Source organism: Hyaena hyaena, unplaced genomic scaffold (assembly GCF_003009895.1).
Source record: "Hyaena hyaena isolate Hyena2069 unplaced genomic scaffold, ASM300989v1 scaffold_130, whole genome shotgun sequence".
Classification (NCBI taxonomy): domain Eukaryota; kingdom Metazoa; phylum Chordata; class Mammalia; order Carnivora; family Hyaenidae; genus Hyaena; species Hyaena hyaena.
In genome coordinates, this window is record NW_024080762.1 from 2536216 (window position 1) to 2551620 (window position 15405).

Consider the following 15405-nt stretch of genomic DNA (forward strand, 5'->3'; position numbering starts at 1 on the left):
CAGATCGAGTCTATTCTGTATACTATCTCCTGGACCACAGGCGTCAATAGGAACAGAGTATAAAATGTACTGAGCCTCAAAAGCAGACGGGCTGGAAACACCAGAGGAAGGTCAAGGGCTATGCCTATGTAGAAACATAAGAAAAACAATTAGTAAGAAAATGAAAGCACTGAGATTGTTGACTCACCTCTAGCTCAATTTCTTGGGAAATCATGCTTTTTAAAGAAAATGGTAAGAGAGGGAGGAGGACAGTGAAGAATATGGCATTGGTTATCTCTCATTGCCCTTACAAAGCAAATATCCCTTAATAACAATGTGGCAGTGACCAGGGACTTATTATATAGATGACAGGTAGAACTCTTCTCTGGAATTTTTCTCCTTAAGGCACAAAAGATCATTGATTTGGGGGCTATGAAAACTAGAGGTCCAACTTACAAAGTAGTATATTGAACCGATAGGTTTATTATCAAGTAGCATAGTTTTTCCCAGTTCACGGAAAAACCTACCATGGCTGAAATAAACCTAAAAATGTTTTGTAGGGGCGCCTGGGTGGCTTAGTCAGTTAAGCGTCCGACTTTTGCTCAGGTCATGATCTCACGGTTCGTGGGTTCGAGCCCCGCGTCGGGCTCTGTGCTGACTGCCGGCTCAGAGCCTGGGGCCTGTTTCAGTCTGTGACTCCCTCTCTCTCTGACCCTCCCCTGCTCACACTGTCTCTCTATCTCTCCTAGAAATAAATAAAACATTAAAAAAAATGTTTTGTAAAAAGAAAGAGATATTAATCTCATTAGTCATGCCTTTATTTTGCTGAGTGGGTAAAACTCCTTTCCAGGTTGGGAAGAAAATTCCCTAAATAGAAGCAATCCAAACCAACTCTCTATAGAGCCAGGAGTTCAGAAGTTCAAGTATCCTGTGAACATGGGAGCATCATATGCCCTATACCACCCAGATTTAAATCTCTCTTTAAATTACTCCCCATAATCAAGGCAAGAAGCAAAAGGAATGAGTTCCACCATAAGCTGGGGGAATCTAAAGGTTTCCAGCACCTTAAACAGCGAATATTGTAAGAATGAGACACTATCTTCTAATAGTTGCTAATGGTCTTTCGGTAGAAATTCCTTAAAGAAAATTAAGTGTCCCTTCCACCGCTACTGAAAAGAAACCCAACCTCCCCAATAAGACAGAAAGAAAGGCCACCGGAACAGCCTTCAACATAAACTGTAAAAGATATGAAAAGTCAGAAAACTTCAATATTTTTTCCACAGACGAGAAGAAGACAGAGGAAAGGTATTTGAAGCAATGGCTCTGTGCAAAGGTCGCCATCTGGATTTAATCTCTAACCTTTAGAGATATGGTACAGAGATACGGGGTTAACACTTCAGTCTGACGGGAGGAAAAAGGTGTAAACAAAAAACACAAAAGAACCTAAAGTGGTCCTTTTTTAAATTATTTATTTTAAGTAAGCTCGATGCACAATGTGGGGCTTAAATTCACGAACCTGAGATCAAAAGTCAATGCTTTACTCAGCCAGCCAGGGGCCCCAAAACTGATTCTTTTTTTTTTTTTTTAATTTTTTTTTTTTTATTTCTAGGAGAGAGAGAGACAGCCTGAGTAGGGTAGGGTCAGAGACAGAGGGAGACACAGACTGAAACAGGCTCCAGGCTCTGAGCTGGCAGTCAGCACAGAGCCCGACACGAGGCTCGAACCCACAAACCGCGAGATCATGACCTGAGCGAAAGTCGGACGCTTAACCGACTAAGCCACCCAGGCGCCCCTCCAAAACTGATTCTTAATAATCAGAAGCACAGACCTTGAGCTCGGGAAGAGATTGGCTCTAAACTCTTATACTTAGTTCTTACTCTCTTATAAAAGATGGTTCAAAAGAAAAGGCTTAAAGTAAAATTAAAGAACAGAGGGGGAGTTATAAAGCATAGTTCAAACTGAATGGTTGGGGAGAAGGAAGAGGAGGAAAGAATTCGGGAAGGAGTAAACGTCCTTCCTTTTGCATCCAAAAAGTGTGACTGCCCATCTCAGCTCCAGTTCTGACATCTTCCACTGAATGAGACAGCATCACAATGTAAAGGAGGATGTGCTTCCAAGCTTTGGAAAACAAAATGTGTGCATGTGTATACTCTAATATGCAGTCTCTTAGCAGAATTAATTCCAAGTAGGGATAGCAAGTTAGAAGTCATGGCCTAATTAGCAAGAGGCTCGGTGACAAATACAGCCTGCTGATTTCTATCAAAATTGCCTGGTAGCTATTGAGATTGTAGATGATAATTTAGGGAAGAAATTCTAATTCAACTGACTGGTGCAGGAAGTGTCAAACAAAGGACAGCAAAATAGATAGATGTGAAATTTCCATTTTATGAAAGAGCAACCCTAAAGTATAATTAAATAAAAAGCACAGGCTATATACTCATTTCACCATCTTAGCCTTAGAGTCTCTAATCTGCACCAGAGCTTTGTTTTTCCACCGAGAACTTTGTCATAGGGCCCTGTCATTTCCAAATGTAAAATCTTCCATGGCAATAAAATTTTCCGAGGCACGAATAATCCTCCTTTAAAGCATGAGAACCCACACAATCAGGTTATTAATAAATGACAAATCGGGAGTTTCCACTTACGTAGATATATTGTTGAAGCTGAGAAACAGACGTTGGAGGCAGGGCAAATTATCCACATCTCTCTAGAAGGAAACAGAAAGCAAAAATTTGTCAGCTGGAAGAAAAAAAAATATTGTCAATGTCTTCTCGCCCGGCTGTTGAAATATGTAGTCATTGCTGTTTACTGCAACCTTGCTAGACCATCGATTTCGACCGGACACCGAGCTCCATTCTTCCCCACTGCAGATTAAATGGGAGGGTTTCACTACATCCGCAGAGCAAGCTGCACCACTCGCAAGGTAAAAAGCACTGAGAACGGGGAGAGATGTTGCTAGCCTCTTTAAGCATGCTTTTGGGAATGAAGCCAAAATGCTACTTCAGCATTTCAACTGTAGCACAAATATAGTATGATCAAACATTTGTTAAAAATCACTTTTAAAAGGAAGCTGCTCAAATGTTTTAAATTTCAAATTTATGCAATTAGCTTTCCCAACAGTACCGAGAATTTCAAAGCAATTCCCCTCCCTGTTCTCAAGCCTTTGGAAATACACCAGTTACAAATGAACCGAGATGCTGACAATCTCCCCAGAAAACTAAATGCAGATCACAGTTGAGTGTCACTGAAGGGCAATTTTCAACTTCAGCAAACACCAGACGTTACAATTGGAAATCTACCCCGTTCTGTTTGGGTGCAGCCCCCAAAGTAAACTATGGCTGTTTAAAATATTGAAATGTTTTGGCTTGGATGGTTCTTTGAAAAATCACAAAATAAGTACAAAGCCACCCAATTTCATGAAACGAAAAGACACAAACTTCTTGAAAATCTGACATTTGCTGGAGAAATAGAATCTTAAGAAGCAGCTTAGTAATTACTTGATCTGCAACCTCATTATGCACATGAGAAAAAGTGAGTTGTTTCAGAGGGAGGGTGGGGGTGGGGTAGAAAGGTGACCCAGGATTGCATCCTGCCCCAGAGGCCGAGACAGGACAAGCTTTGTTATCTTGACCTCTGTTAAAATTCTACACACTGGCACTTATAAAATGTTTCTCCTTCTCTTTTTTTAGTTAAAAAGTTTTTTAAAGACTCACTTTAATTTGTTGGAGGATGACCCAGCTAAAATATCTGCTGTTAATACCAATATGTTACTATGAAAAGTTGGGACACATTTCTTTCTTTTTTTTGTCTGGCACTAATTATTGAAGCATAATTAACATACAGCATTATATTAGTTTCAGGTATATAATAAATATTATTTTTAAGGGCAATATCATTTACAATAATTCCTAGTTAAAGGAGTTTGAATAATGCTAAATACAAGCATACACATTTTACATATTATTGTGTCGAATACTTAAACCCAAATCAAAACCCATTTTACTGTTTCCATAGGTCATGATTTTTCTCCCCCGGTCCTTTCCTTCCTCCCTTTTAAAACTACCATTCCCAAGACCCCAGTAAAAATTAAGGCAAGTGCATTAAAATTATAGCCAAGATTAGCTTCTCCTTAAACAGTTCACTTATTTATTTTTAAGTTTGTCACATAAAGAACATATAAAAGTGATGGAATTGTGACAGAGCCACATGGGTTTTGGGAGGGCATGGGAGACATGAATCTGGCTTAAGACATTTTCCCATGGGGTTTCTCTTGGGCACCACCCTCCAACATCTTCTCAACCCTGCAGACCCTAAACAGTATAAAACAAATGCAACCACCAGTGATCAGAACATGAGCTATGTGTACCATTCATTTGGCATTACTATTCCCAGCCCCGCCCCTGAGAGGCCTGCTCCATAGATGTGAATAAGTGGTTTTTAGAGTTTTTCAACCATGGCCAAGGAATAAGTCTGCAGAAAACAGGAAGGCAGCCAAATTCCCCCCAGTGGGTGGTAGGCTCTAAATGTTGGCCAACTTCTTGAATCATCTCTACCAGCTTCTTCGCTTGATATTCTCAGAAACGGCTGGAAGGTGAGTGGAAGAGTGGCGGACTAGTGGCTGGTCTCATTTTACTCCAGGGCCCTACTTTCCAAAGAAATGATAGCTTGCTTCCCAGCTGGTCCCTACAGGTAGGGAGTCAGGGCCAAACTGAAAGCCCTCTCTGCACTCTCAGGGAATCTTTTCTCCCAAATTCTTCCTGAAATCCACCTGAGATATTTATGGGCACGAACATTTGTTTGTCGACATCTAACTGGGAGAAAGTGAGAAGCAGCAGCCTGGCTCTCCTTTAAATCAAAGCACCTTAAAAAAAAATACAGTTGTTGCTTTTAGCTCCAGCCTACCCCCTTCAGAGACTACATAAATCTTTCAAGAGGTAAGGTTTTGCTATTAAAACACAAACTCAAATTATATCAGGCTATATAATTTGTGAGAAAGATTTTTTAAAAGTTTACTTGATTAAATTATGATGTTTGTATTTGTCTTCATTTATGAAACAAAATTTTTAAAGAAGTCTTTATCAAATTTTCAACATCATTACCCATCATTACCTGATAGAGTTATAAAAAAAATATTCACAACAAATTGAAAAACAAAAACTCAGAATTTAACTACATATATCCCTATAACCAGTTTCGCTGATAGCCCTTCCAGAACTTTAAAAAGCAAAATGATTATCCACAATCATTTGTGTTGATCCAAACCTCATTTCTGTAAGAAACTTATAACTTTTAACTTTGCTAGCAATTCTGAGACAAACTTTGCAATGAATTTCTAGCATTCCGATAGACAAAAAGAAAACATAATTTATCATATCAATGAGATGTGAGTTATTTACAGAAGACTAACAAAAAAGCCTTGTTGAAAGCTTCTGGAAGATGGCTACTCTAATATGACAGAGGAAACAAAGATGGAAACACGTAAGACCCAGGAGAGGATCACCATCGGGGGGAGGCAAAGAGAAACCCAACGATGACATCTCATGCTTTAAAACCAAGGTCCAATATTCACTTTGGAAATCTCATCTTTCTGTGCCAGACAATCCCAACCTATTACATCATAAATTCATCAATATGAATCAAGTCCCTTCACCGACAGACCCACCTTTAAACCAGACCCCCAAGAAATCACAAAACTAAATATCCTGCCTTTGCTGTTGAAGACATGACTATGACCGTGTCAAGGCGGTGTGCTCTTCTTGTCAGTAAGTAATAACCTCAGCTTTACTTTATCAACGGGTTACTCCAGTGGTATTTTGGGGAGGCCAGCATTTGACAATCTACTTACTCAAAAAATATAATGATTTTGGAATGATGGGGAAAGGAGAAGTAGAGGGCTAAAGAAAATGTAAGAAAGCCAAATCTTCATAACTTGAAGGAAAAGTCATTCTCCTCACATTTATTTAGTTGTAAAGTGTTGTAAAGTGTTAAACCCTCCCAACAGCTCTTTTCTGAAGGTAAATTTTCACAGGCAGAGAAAACTACTGCAAGGAAGCAACAATGTTAACATACCAGAGAAGAGGAAGACGAAAATAAAATATTTACATGTAAGGTAATATTTGTATTTCATGTGTAATTAATCTGCTCATAGTCTCAAATTTACTATATTTGACAAAACCCAATTCTAAGATTACATTCAAAACATTTTTTTGAAGGAAGATTCAAAGCAGGGACGCCTGGGTGGCTCAGTCGGTTAAGCATCTGACTACAGCTCAGGTCACGATATCGTGGTTCGTGAGTTCGAGCCCCGCGTCAGGCTTTGTGCTGCCAGCTCAGAGCCTGGAGCCTAGTGCTGATTCTGTCTCCCTCTCTCTCTGCCTTTCCACTACTCATGCTCTCTCTCTCTCACTCTCAAAGAAGAAACAGACATTTTAAAAAAATGAAAGATTCAAAGTAATTTTCTATATTTTAAAAGTATAATCCTTTAAAAGTTAGATAAATAAAATTTACTACACATTATTGAGAGGATTGTAGTTCTTTTATTTTTCAAAAGAATAGTGACTTGCCATTGGAGAAGCATGCTTGTCCTACTGGGCTCAGACACTCTTTTCCATATTCCTAAACCCCACAAAAGAACTAAAGGATCCAGCAGTCTCACCATGTGTAGGACATGGATTACTGGAGCTACGTTTGGAGCGGTTTCCTGCAGAGGACTAAGGAAGAAGGTGAGGACAGGAGGCCGTGGCAGCCACCAAGGATGACAAAGAGGACGAAACAAACCGCAGCTACTCTCATTCTGTTACCTATTCTGTCATAAATAAAAATAAATATGTAGGGGTAATTATTTTCATTTTCAGAACTGAAAAGAGATTTACTAACAAAGCAATGAAGAAGTTGAAAAAGGACTCCTTTTTAGAAAGAGATTTATTAAGTCCAAAATAACTACTAGTTACAGCCATTCCTTTTGACCCAGACACATATTATATGAGAAATTATATGTAAGGCATCATATCAACAAGTCCAGTCATATATTTAAATGCCAATTTTAAAAAGTCTGTTTACTGGCTCTGTTACTCAAAGGCATTATACATATATATATATATATAATAAAAATATATACATATAATAAAAAATATATATAATAAGAATATGTACATATACATAAAATAAGATACATATATACATAATAAGATATATATGCCCTTTATATTTGTTTACCACCCATTATATGGTCATACACACACACACACACACACACACACACACACATACACACACACACACACAATCTACCTGCAAGCTATTCTTCCAGTCTGATTATTTTTAGAACACAGTTTAATTCCCATAGGGAAAAAGGCGAGAAGGGGGCATGGGGAACTAAGAACCAGACTAGTAAGCAGGCTATTGATACTCTGACTATGGAGATTTCTAGTATTTATAATCCAGGAGAGCTAGATTTAACAGCTATGAGGAAAATGAAAACCTCAATTTCATAATTATAAGCCTTTCCTCACTTGAATTTGTAGTTCAAATTTCCATCACATGAATGATCTAACAAGACCCCTCATAAGAAATGATCCCTGGCATTCATGCCCCTGACATTCCTGGCAACACTCTCTGGAAAGACACAAACTCAACTCAGGCTTACAGCATTCTATCCCAAATAACCTAAGGGAGAAAAATTAGTATGAGCAAGAGTCAGTAGAAACTTCAGGCAGCAAGTGTAGAACTGCTCAAACATTAAGAAAATACAGTAACTGGATAAAGACTATGAAAGATCTATGTTTAAAGTTATTAGAGAAATAAAAGAAACCAAAATAAGGCACTCTGGGCATTTGTGAAAAAAGTCATGTAGGACTTCTAGAAACAAAAAATTATGGTCACGATGGTCAGTAGATGGGCTGAATGAATATCGAACTAGATAAGACTGGGGAGAGAGTTATTTAACTGGCACTAAATAAGTAAAAAAGAATGCAGAAATGTAGCAGAGAGAAAAAGGAATGATAGGAATTTTAATAAACAAAGGATAGAACATGAAGGTCTACACTATATCTAGTAGGTGTTTAAGAAGTAGAAAGAGAAAATGGAAGGGGGCAATATTTGAGAATATGAAGACTCAGTATGTTCCCATAATTAATGACAGATATGAATCTGCAGATTCAGGAGGCACAATTATTAGGTATGCTAATAAAATTACTACATTTGATCAAATCTAAGGTACCATCTTATGATCATTTTACGTAACACCTGATGAAATAAACTTACGATTAACCAATAATAAAATATCTCTTAGAATTTTTATTTCATTACTACTGAAAGAGCTCTTTTAGATTATTTAACCATATTTTTAGCCAAATATCAATTCATATGCATACATAAACAAAATAAGTCTATTAAATAAATGAACTCCAAAATATCTCCATTTATCACACAGTTAGATAGCGTAGTTCTGGCATAATAATATACAAATAGATGGAACAAAAGAGAAAGTCCACAAAAAGACTCATTGGATTCTAGCTCAATTTCAAGAAAGACCCCAATTAATGAGCAAAGAAAGATCTTTTCAATAAAAGCTGTGGAGCAAATAGATATCTCTATATGGGAAAAATTAACCATGACCCCTACCTCACACCATACATGATATGTAATTAAAGATGTATCAAAGACTCCCAAGTGAAAGGTAAAACTATAAACTTCCTGGAAGAAGACAGAGAACATATTCCTGATACTGGGAGAGACAAAGACTTCTTGTTCAGGGCAAAAAAGGCACCAATAATAAAATAAAACACATTGATAAACTGTACATCACTAAAATGTAAAGCTTCTACATATCAAAAACATTATTAAGAAAGCTAAAAGGCAAACCATGCAAAAAAAAAAAAAAAAAAAAAAAAAAACCTGCTACCCAATACATACACGAAAGGACCTGAAACTGTAATATAGATCTACTATACCTCAATGATACAAAGATAAACCTATTTTTTTTTAAATAGGCAAAAGACTTAAACTGATACATCACAAAAAGATGTGGCCTAAAAGTTAGAATGGCCTAAAAGTACTAGAAAACATACTCAACATCACTAGTCATCAAGGAACTGTAAATTAAAACCATTGAGAATCATAGAATCACTAAACTTGTAAAGACCATCAGCATCAAATGTTGGCTAGCATGTGAAACAACTAGAGCTCTCATGTATTGCTGTTGGAATGTAAAATGGTATAATCACTTCGTAAAACAGTTTGACAGTTTCTAATAAATTTAGACATCCACCTACCTTATGGCTCATTAATGACATTCCTATGTATTTACCTAAGAGAAATGAGGTACTTGTCCACCAAAATAAATGTATACATAAAAGACTATAAGAATATTCTTAGCAGCATTATTTGTAAGGGCCAAAAACTGGAAATAGTCAAGATGGATATGAAGAGAAGAATGAAACCACAAATTGTATTATAATTAGAGAATGAATAGAACTCTCATCTAATTTAAAAAATCTAGACACACACAGCAAAATGGATGAATATCAAAACATTATGTTAGTACACAAAAAGTACATATATCTATATGTTTCATAAAAGGTTCAAAAAAAGGCAAAATTAGTCTGTGGGGAAAGAAGTCAGAAAACTTCTAGGGCAGTGAAAAACACTGACTGGGAAGGGGCATAGGGAACTTTCTGGAGCAAAAGAAAGGTCTTCTATTTTGATCTGAGTGGTAGTCAAATGAAAGTACATTTATATTTAAAAAATCATTGATCTGTACAGTTGAGATTTGTGTATTTTCACTGTAACATTTGTGTAATTTCACTGTAATTACACCTCAATAAAGGATACAGGAATAGTCTTTACATTTAGAGTCCAACTTCTGAATCGCTATTTAACCAATAACGTCCATGCTTTTCACACAATATTGTCTTCTGTGCCATCATGAATATTGGTGATGCTGAGTATCCTAAAAGTGTGCCTTACTGTCGACAGAACTTTCTTCCAAGCTAGAGACATCCATTCTGTATATTTTTATGTTGTTAAGGTAAAGAAACACCAGTACTGTGGTCTGAATGTTTGTGCCTCCCCCAAATTCATATGTTGAAATCCTAGCCATGAAAGTGATATTAGGAGGTGGGGCCTTGGGGAGGTGCTTAAGTCACAAGAGTGGTCCCTTACGGACGGGACTAGTGCCTTAGAAAAGAGGTCTAGCCTCACCCACCACGTGAGGACACAGCGAAAAGGCACCAGCTATGGACCAGAAAGAGGGCTCTCACCAGAATACAAACAGGCTGGCACTTTGAACTTGGACTTACCAGCCTTCAGAACTGTGAGAAATAGATTTCTCCTGTTTATAAGTTACCCAGCCTGTGGCATTTTGTGATAGCAGCCCAAATGGTCTAAGACACCACTGTGAATTATACACACAGCTTCTCGTTGCTTTGAAATGCGGTCATGTCTTCCGAGGAGCTTGCTCAGTTTCTTCTGCCTTCAAGTATATTGCCTGGCATGTGATGAGCAAACTCTCTGAATCTATCTCAGTATCAAAATGTAACACAGCTTTGCCAAACATGGTGTTCTTCCTTTTAAAGGATCTGATTGTTAATTAGCAAGAAAATGTAGAATTACGGTCATTCCTCCAATGAAAAGTATGTTTCACTAATATTAAATGTATGTCTTCATTTTTCGTGTCTTTTTGAGTACAGAAATGTTTCATTTCATGTCAAATCTTGATGTAAACTTTTTAAAAGCTTATTTATTTATTTTGAGAAAGAGAAAAAGAGCAAGCAAGCATGAGCTGGGGAGGGGCAGAGAGGGAGTGGGAGAGAGAGAATACCAAGCAGGCTTCCCTGCCAGCACAGAGCCCAACGTGGGGCTCGAAACCACAAACCATGAGATCATGACCTGAGCAAAAGCCAAGAGATGGACATTTAACCAACTGAGACACCCAAGCACCCTCTTGGTGTAATCTTTTTAGCATTTTTAAAATTTTATTTTAGAGAGACAGTGTGTGAGCAAGTGAGGAAGAGGGGCAGAGGGAAAAAGAATCTTAAGCAGGCTCACACTCACACTCCACACTACACAGAGCCTGACTCAGGACTCAATCCCAGGACCCTGGGATCATGACCTGAGCCACAATCAAGACTTGAACGCCCAACCCACTGAGCCATTTGGGTGTAATATTTTTAAATACATTTTGAACAGTGATTAAAGTCAAAACATGTAGTACCAATAATTGAAATGAGCATAGTATAAATAGCTATAAACAAGTTCACATCTATTTAGGCAATGAAATTGCTATAACCTATTCAACAGTGATTTTAAGATGCCATGCATTGTAAAACATATCCAGATTTCAGAGTTGGCAAAATATGGAAGCAAATGTCTATCTAAAATTGGGGAGAAATATGGTAGTTCCACATCTATACACATCTTGATATGTCTGAAGAACTTCAAAAAGAAATCTTAAAATCTTAAAAGCTACCAGAAAAAGAAAAAGAAGACCATGCACACAAAAAAAGATAGTAGACAGTTTAATGACAATAATAGAGTTCAAAGACAATGAACTTCAAATGTCTAAGAGAAAAATAACTGCCCACCACGTCAAACCATCAGTCATGAATAAAAGCCAGATAAACACATTATTAGATAAACATAAACTGAGAGAGCTTACTACCACCAGAGTCAATTTAAAGACTTTTCTAAACTGTATATTTGGGAAGAGTGGTAAACCCAAACAGGCATGTGGGTGAATCCAAATAAGCACTGACTGAAAACACCAGCAATTAAAATATCTAATTTTGGGAGTAAAAAGATTTTAAAAAGTATAGGAAACAAAAACATGTAAAACGGGAGAGGCTTACTGGATTAAATGATTCTGGGGTCCTTATTGAAGAAGAGGGTAGGGATGTACATTAACTCTATAATTTAAGTCAAGTGTACATTTTAAAATGTAAAGAGTAACCATTAAAGTGAATAAGAAAGAAGAGAGAAAACTCCATCAAGCCACAGTAAGGTGCATGAGGGTGCGCGCGCATGCATACACACACACACACACACACACACACACACACACACACACTCACCCCACCACACACAGCCCAGGAGAGGCAGGACAAATAGCAGGATGCAAATATCAAAGTGATAAACCTATCAGTAATCACAATTAGTATATTAGACTAAAGGCTCTAGTCAGAAGATTCTCATATTGTAAGTTAAAAAAGACGTTTTGTACTCTATTTTTTTTTTTATGTTTTATTTATTTCTGAGAGAGAGAGAGAGAGAATGAGCAGGGAAGGGTCAGAGAGAGAGGGAGACACAGAATCTGAAGCAGGCTCCAGGCTCTGAGCTGGCTGTCAGCACAGAGCCTGACGCGGGGCTCGAACCCACCAACCGCAAGATCATGACCTGAGCTGAAGTCGGATGCTTAACTGACTGAGCCACCCAGGCGCCCCTGTTTTGTACTCTTTATAAGAAAAAGGTTGAAAGTAAAAGAATATGTAGTATGACTCACTAAGAGGAATTTAGCATCACTTTGCTGTTGTTCCTGCCAAAAGTACATAAACTGAATCGAATCAGGAGGACACATCAGTAGACAAGCCCAAATGGAGGCACATTTTGCAAAATAATAAACTAATAGTCTTCATCAAAACTGTCAATGTCATGACATACAAAGAACAGTGCAAGTACTCCTGCAGATTAAAGGTGAGGGAGGCATAAAGGACACTAATTAGATAATTAAGGAAACTTGAATGGGATTTACAGATTAGATAATAGTATTGTATCAATGTTAATTTCCTGATTTTGATGATTGTAATGTGTTTATATAAGAGAATGCTTGTTTTTTGAAAATACACACTGAAGTAACATGAAGAAAATGGGGAACCATGCCTGCAACTTACTCTTAAATGGTTCAGAAGAGAGAGAGAGAGAAAGGTTTGTAGATATAAAGAGAAGGGAAGAAAGAGAATAATCAAAAGAGAGGACAAAGCAAATGTACTAACTGTTACCATTTAGGTAACTGGGTACTGAGGTACTGGGACTTCTTTACTATTGCATCCTTTTCTGAAATTGTGCCAATATTAAAAATTTTTAAAGGTTAAGGAATAACAAAGATACACCAGGGGAAAAAAATAACCAAAAGAAAGTTGGTATTAACACTGGACTACATCAATGTTAAGGCAAAAAGCATGAATTCCCTTGGCTGCTCTCCATACTTAGAACAGGACCTGACATAAAGCCCATGCTCACAAAATACTTGCTCAGTGAAGGAAGGAGTTAGTAACAAAGACAGTTACTATACAATGATAAGAGGAACGATTTATTGGGAAGACACCTCAATTTTTTTTTTTACTTTACTTAAATCCAGTGGGTTAACATATAGTGTAATGATAGTTTCAGGAGCAAATTTAGTGATTGATCACTTACATATAACACCCAGTTATATGTGAGTGATGATTATAGAGTTATATACAGTTATTACACAGTTATATGTAAGGGATATGTAAGGGATAATTACACTCATCCCAACAAGATACATCAATTTTAAACTTGCGTGCACCTAGAAATAGCTTCAAAGACTGACTAGGCAAACATATTGAGAGTATTTATTGACTGTAAATATTGACTGCATAGTAGGCAATAAAGCAAACCTCAACAAACTTCACAGAACCGATTACATATAATCCCCATTCATTGGCCACAATACTGTTAAACTAGAAAAGAATGGGCCACCTGGGTGGCTCAGTCAGTAGAGCATCTGACTTCAACTCAGGTCATGGTCTTGCAGTTCATGGGTTCAAGCCCCGCGTCAGGCTCTGTGCTGACAGCTCAGAGCCTGGAGCTTGCTTTCGGATTCTATGTCTCCCTCTCTCTCTCCCTCTCTCTCCCTCTCTCCATCCCTATCTCTCTCTCTCTCTCTCTCTCTCTCCCTCAAAAATAAACAGGAAAAAAATTTTTTAAATAATAAATTAGAAAAGAATGACTAAAAAAGAATAACCCAAACATATCAAAAATTTTAAATATACTTCTAAATAGTACATGGATCAAGGAAGAAATCATAATGGGACTTACAAAATATTTAGAATAAAATAACTAAATTTCAAAACTTGTGGGAAGAAGCTGAAGTGGTTCTTAGAGGGAAATTTATAGCCTTTAGTGATTATATTAGAAAATAAAAAAGACTGAAAACTAATGTATCAAATATCCAACACAAAATTTTAGAAAGAGAAAGAAAATAAGAGTTAAGAACAAAAATCAATAAACAATAATTTTTTAAAATTTTTTAATGTTTTATTTATTTCTGAGAGAGAGAGAGAGAGAGAGAGAGACAGTGTGAGCAGGGGAGGGTCAGAGAGAGAGGGAGATACAGAATCTGAAGCAGGCTCCAGGCTCTGAGCTAGCTGTCAGCACAGAGCCCGACGCGGGGCTCAAACACACGAGCAGTGAGACCATGACCTGAGGGAAATCGGATGCTTAACCGACTGAGCCACCCAGGCACCCCAATAAACAATAATTTTTAAAAGCTGTAAGAGAAGTTCAACTTCTCTTAAAGCCAAATGCTTTAAGAAAGCCAAATGCCAGTTCTTTGAAACTATTAGTAAAATAAACAAATCTCAGGCAATACTAATCAAGAAATAAGAAAGTAATAATAAGCATTATGAGAAGCGACAAAGCAGACATGACTACAGAGAGAGCAGTTTAAAAAAAGTAAATTTAGATGAAAGGAAACTACAACATATCAAAACTCATGTATTATTACCGAGTCAATAGTTTAAAACTACCCACACTACTTAACAGATAAGTTCTTCCAAGAAGTCAAGGTGCAGACCATCTTTAATGTCTAATAAAGTGAAATTTATGCCAAAGAAACAGGGTATCACAGACTATTAAGATAGGAAGCATTCCTCAATTCATTTTATGAGGCTAGTGTAAACATGATATCAGAAAAGGACAATAAAAATAAATTACAGACAAATCTCATTTATTTTTTTAAAGCTTATTTATTCATTTTTGAGAGGGAACACGTGAGCAAGCAGGGGAGGGGGAGAGGGAGAGGGGGAGAGGGAGAATCCCAAGCAGGGTCTGTGCTGTCAGCACAGAGCCCTACGCAGGCCTTGAACTCACAAACTGTGAGATCATGACCTGAGCTGAAATCAGATGCTTAACTGACTGAGCCACCCAGGCACCCCTGGACAAATCTCATTTACTAACATCGATACAGATATTGTGCATAAAACATTAGCAAACAAAATGTATATGAAATGTATCCTATAAAACACATAATGACCAAAAGTGCTAGAGTGACTTACCGTTACAAAATCTTATTATATAATTTGCAAAATTAACAAAGAAGAATCCACATGCCCAGTCTAAGAGCTATAGAAAAATCATCTAATAAAATCCAACAACTATTCATAATGTAAAATTAAGCAAACTAAAAAC

The 15405-nt window shown here is 37.2% G+C and overlaps 1 protein-coding gene across 2 annotated transcripts in view; it reads right to left on the reverse strand.

Moving 5' to 3' along the window:
• Positions 1–15405, reverse strand: part of LRRC49 (leucine rich repeat containing 49) — a 154706-nt gene that overhangs the window by 104592 nt on the left and 34709 nt on the right. For both annotated transcript variants that reach the window (XM_039237857.1, XM_039237858.1), the window contains one exon: positions 2625–2686. In XM_039237857.1, coding sequence (XP_039093788.1) covers positions 2625–2686 — 62 coding nt within the window. The remainder of the gene's footprint in view (positions 1–2624; positions 2687–15405) is intronic.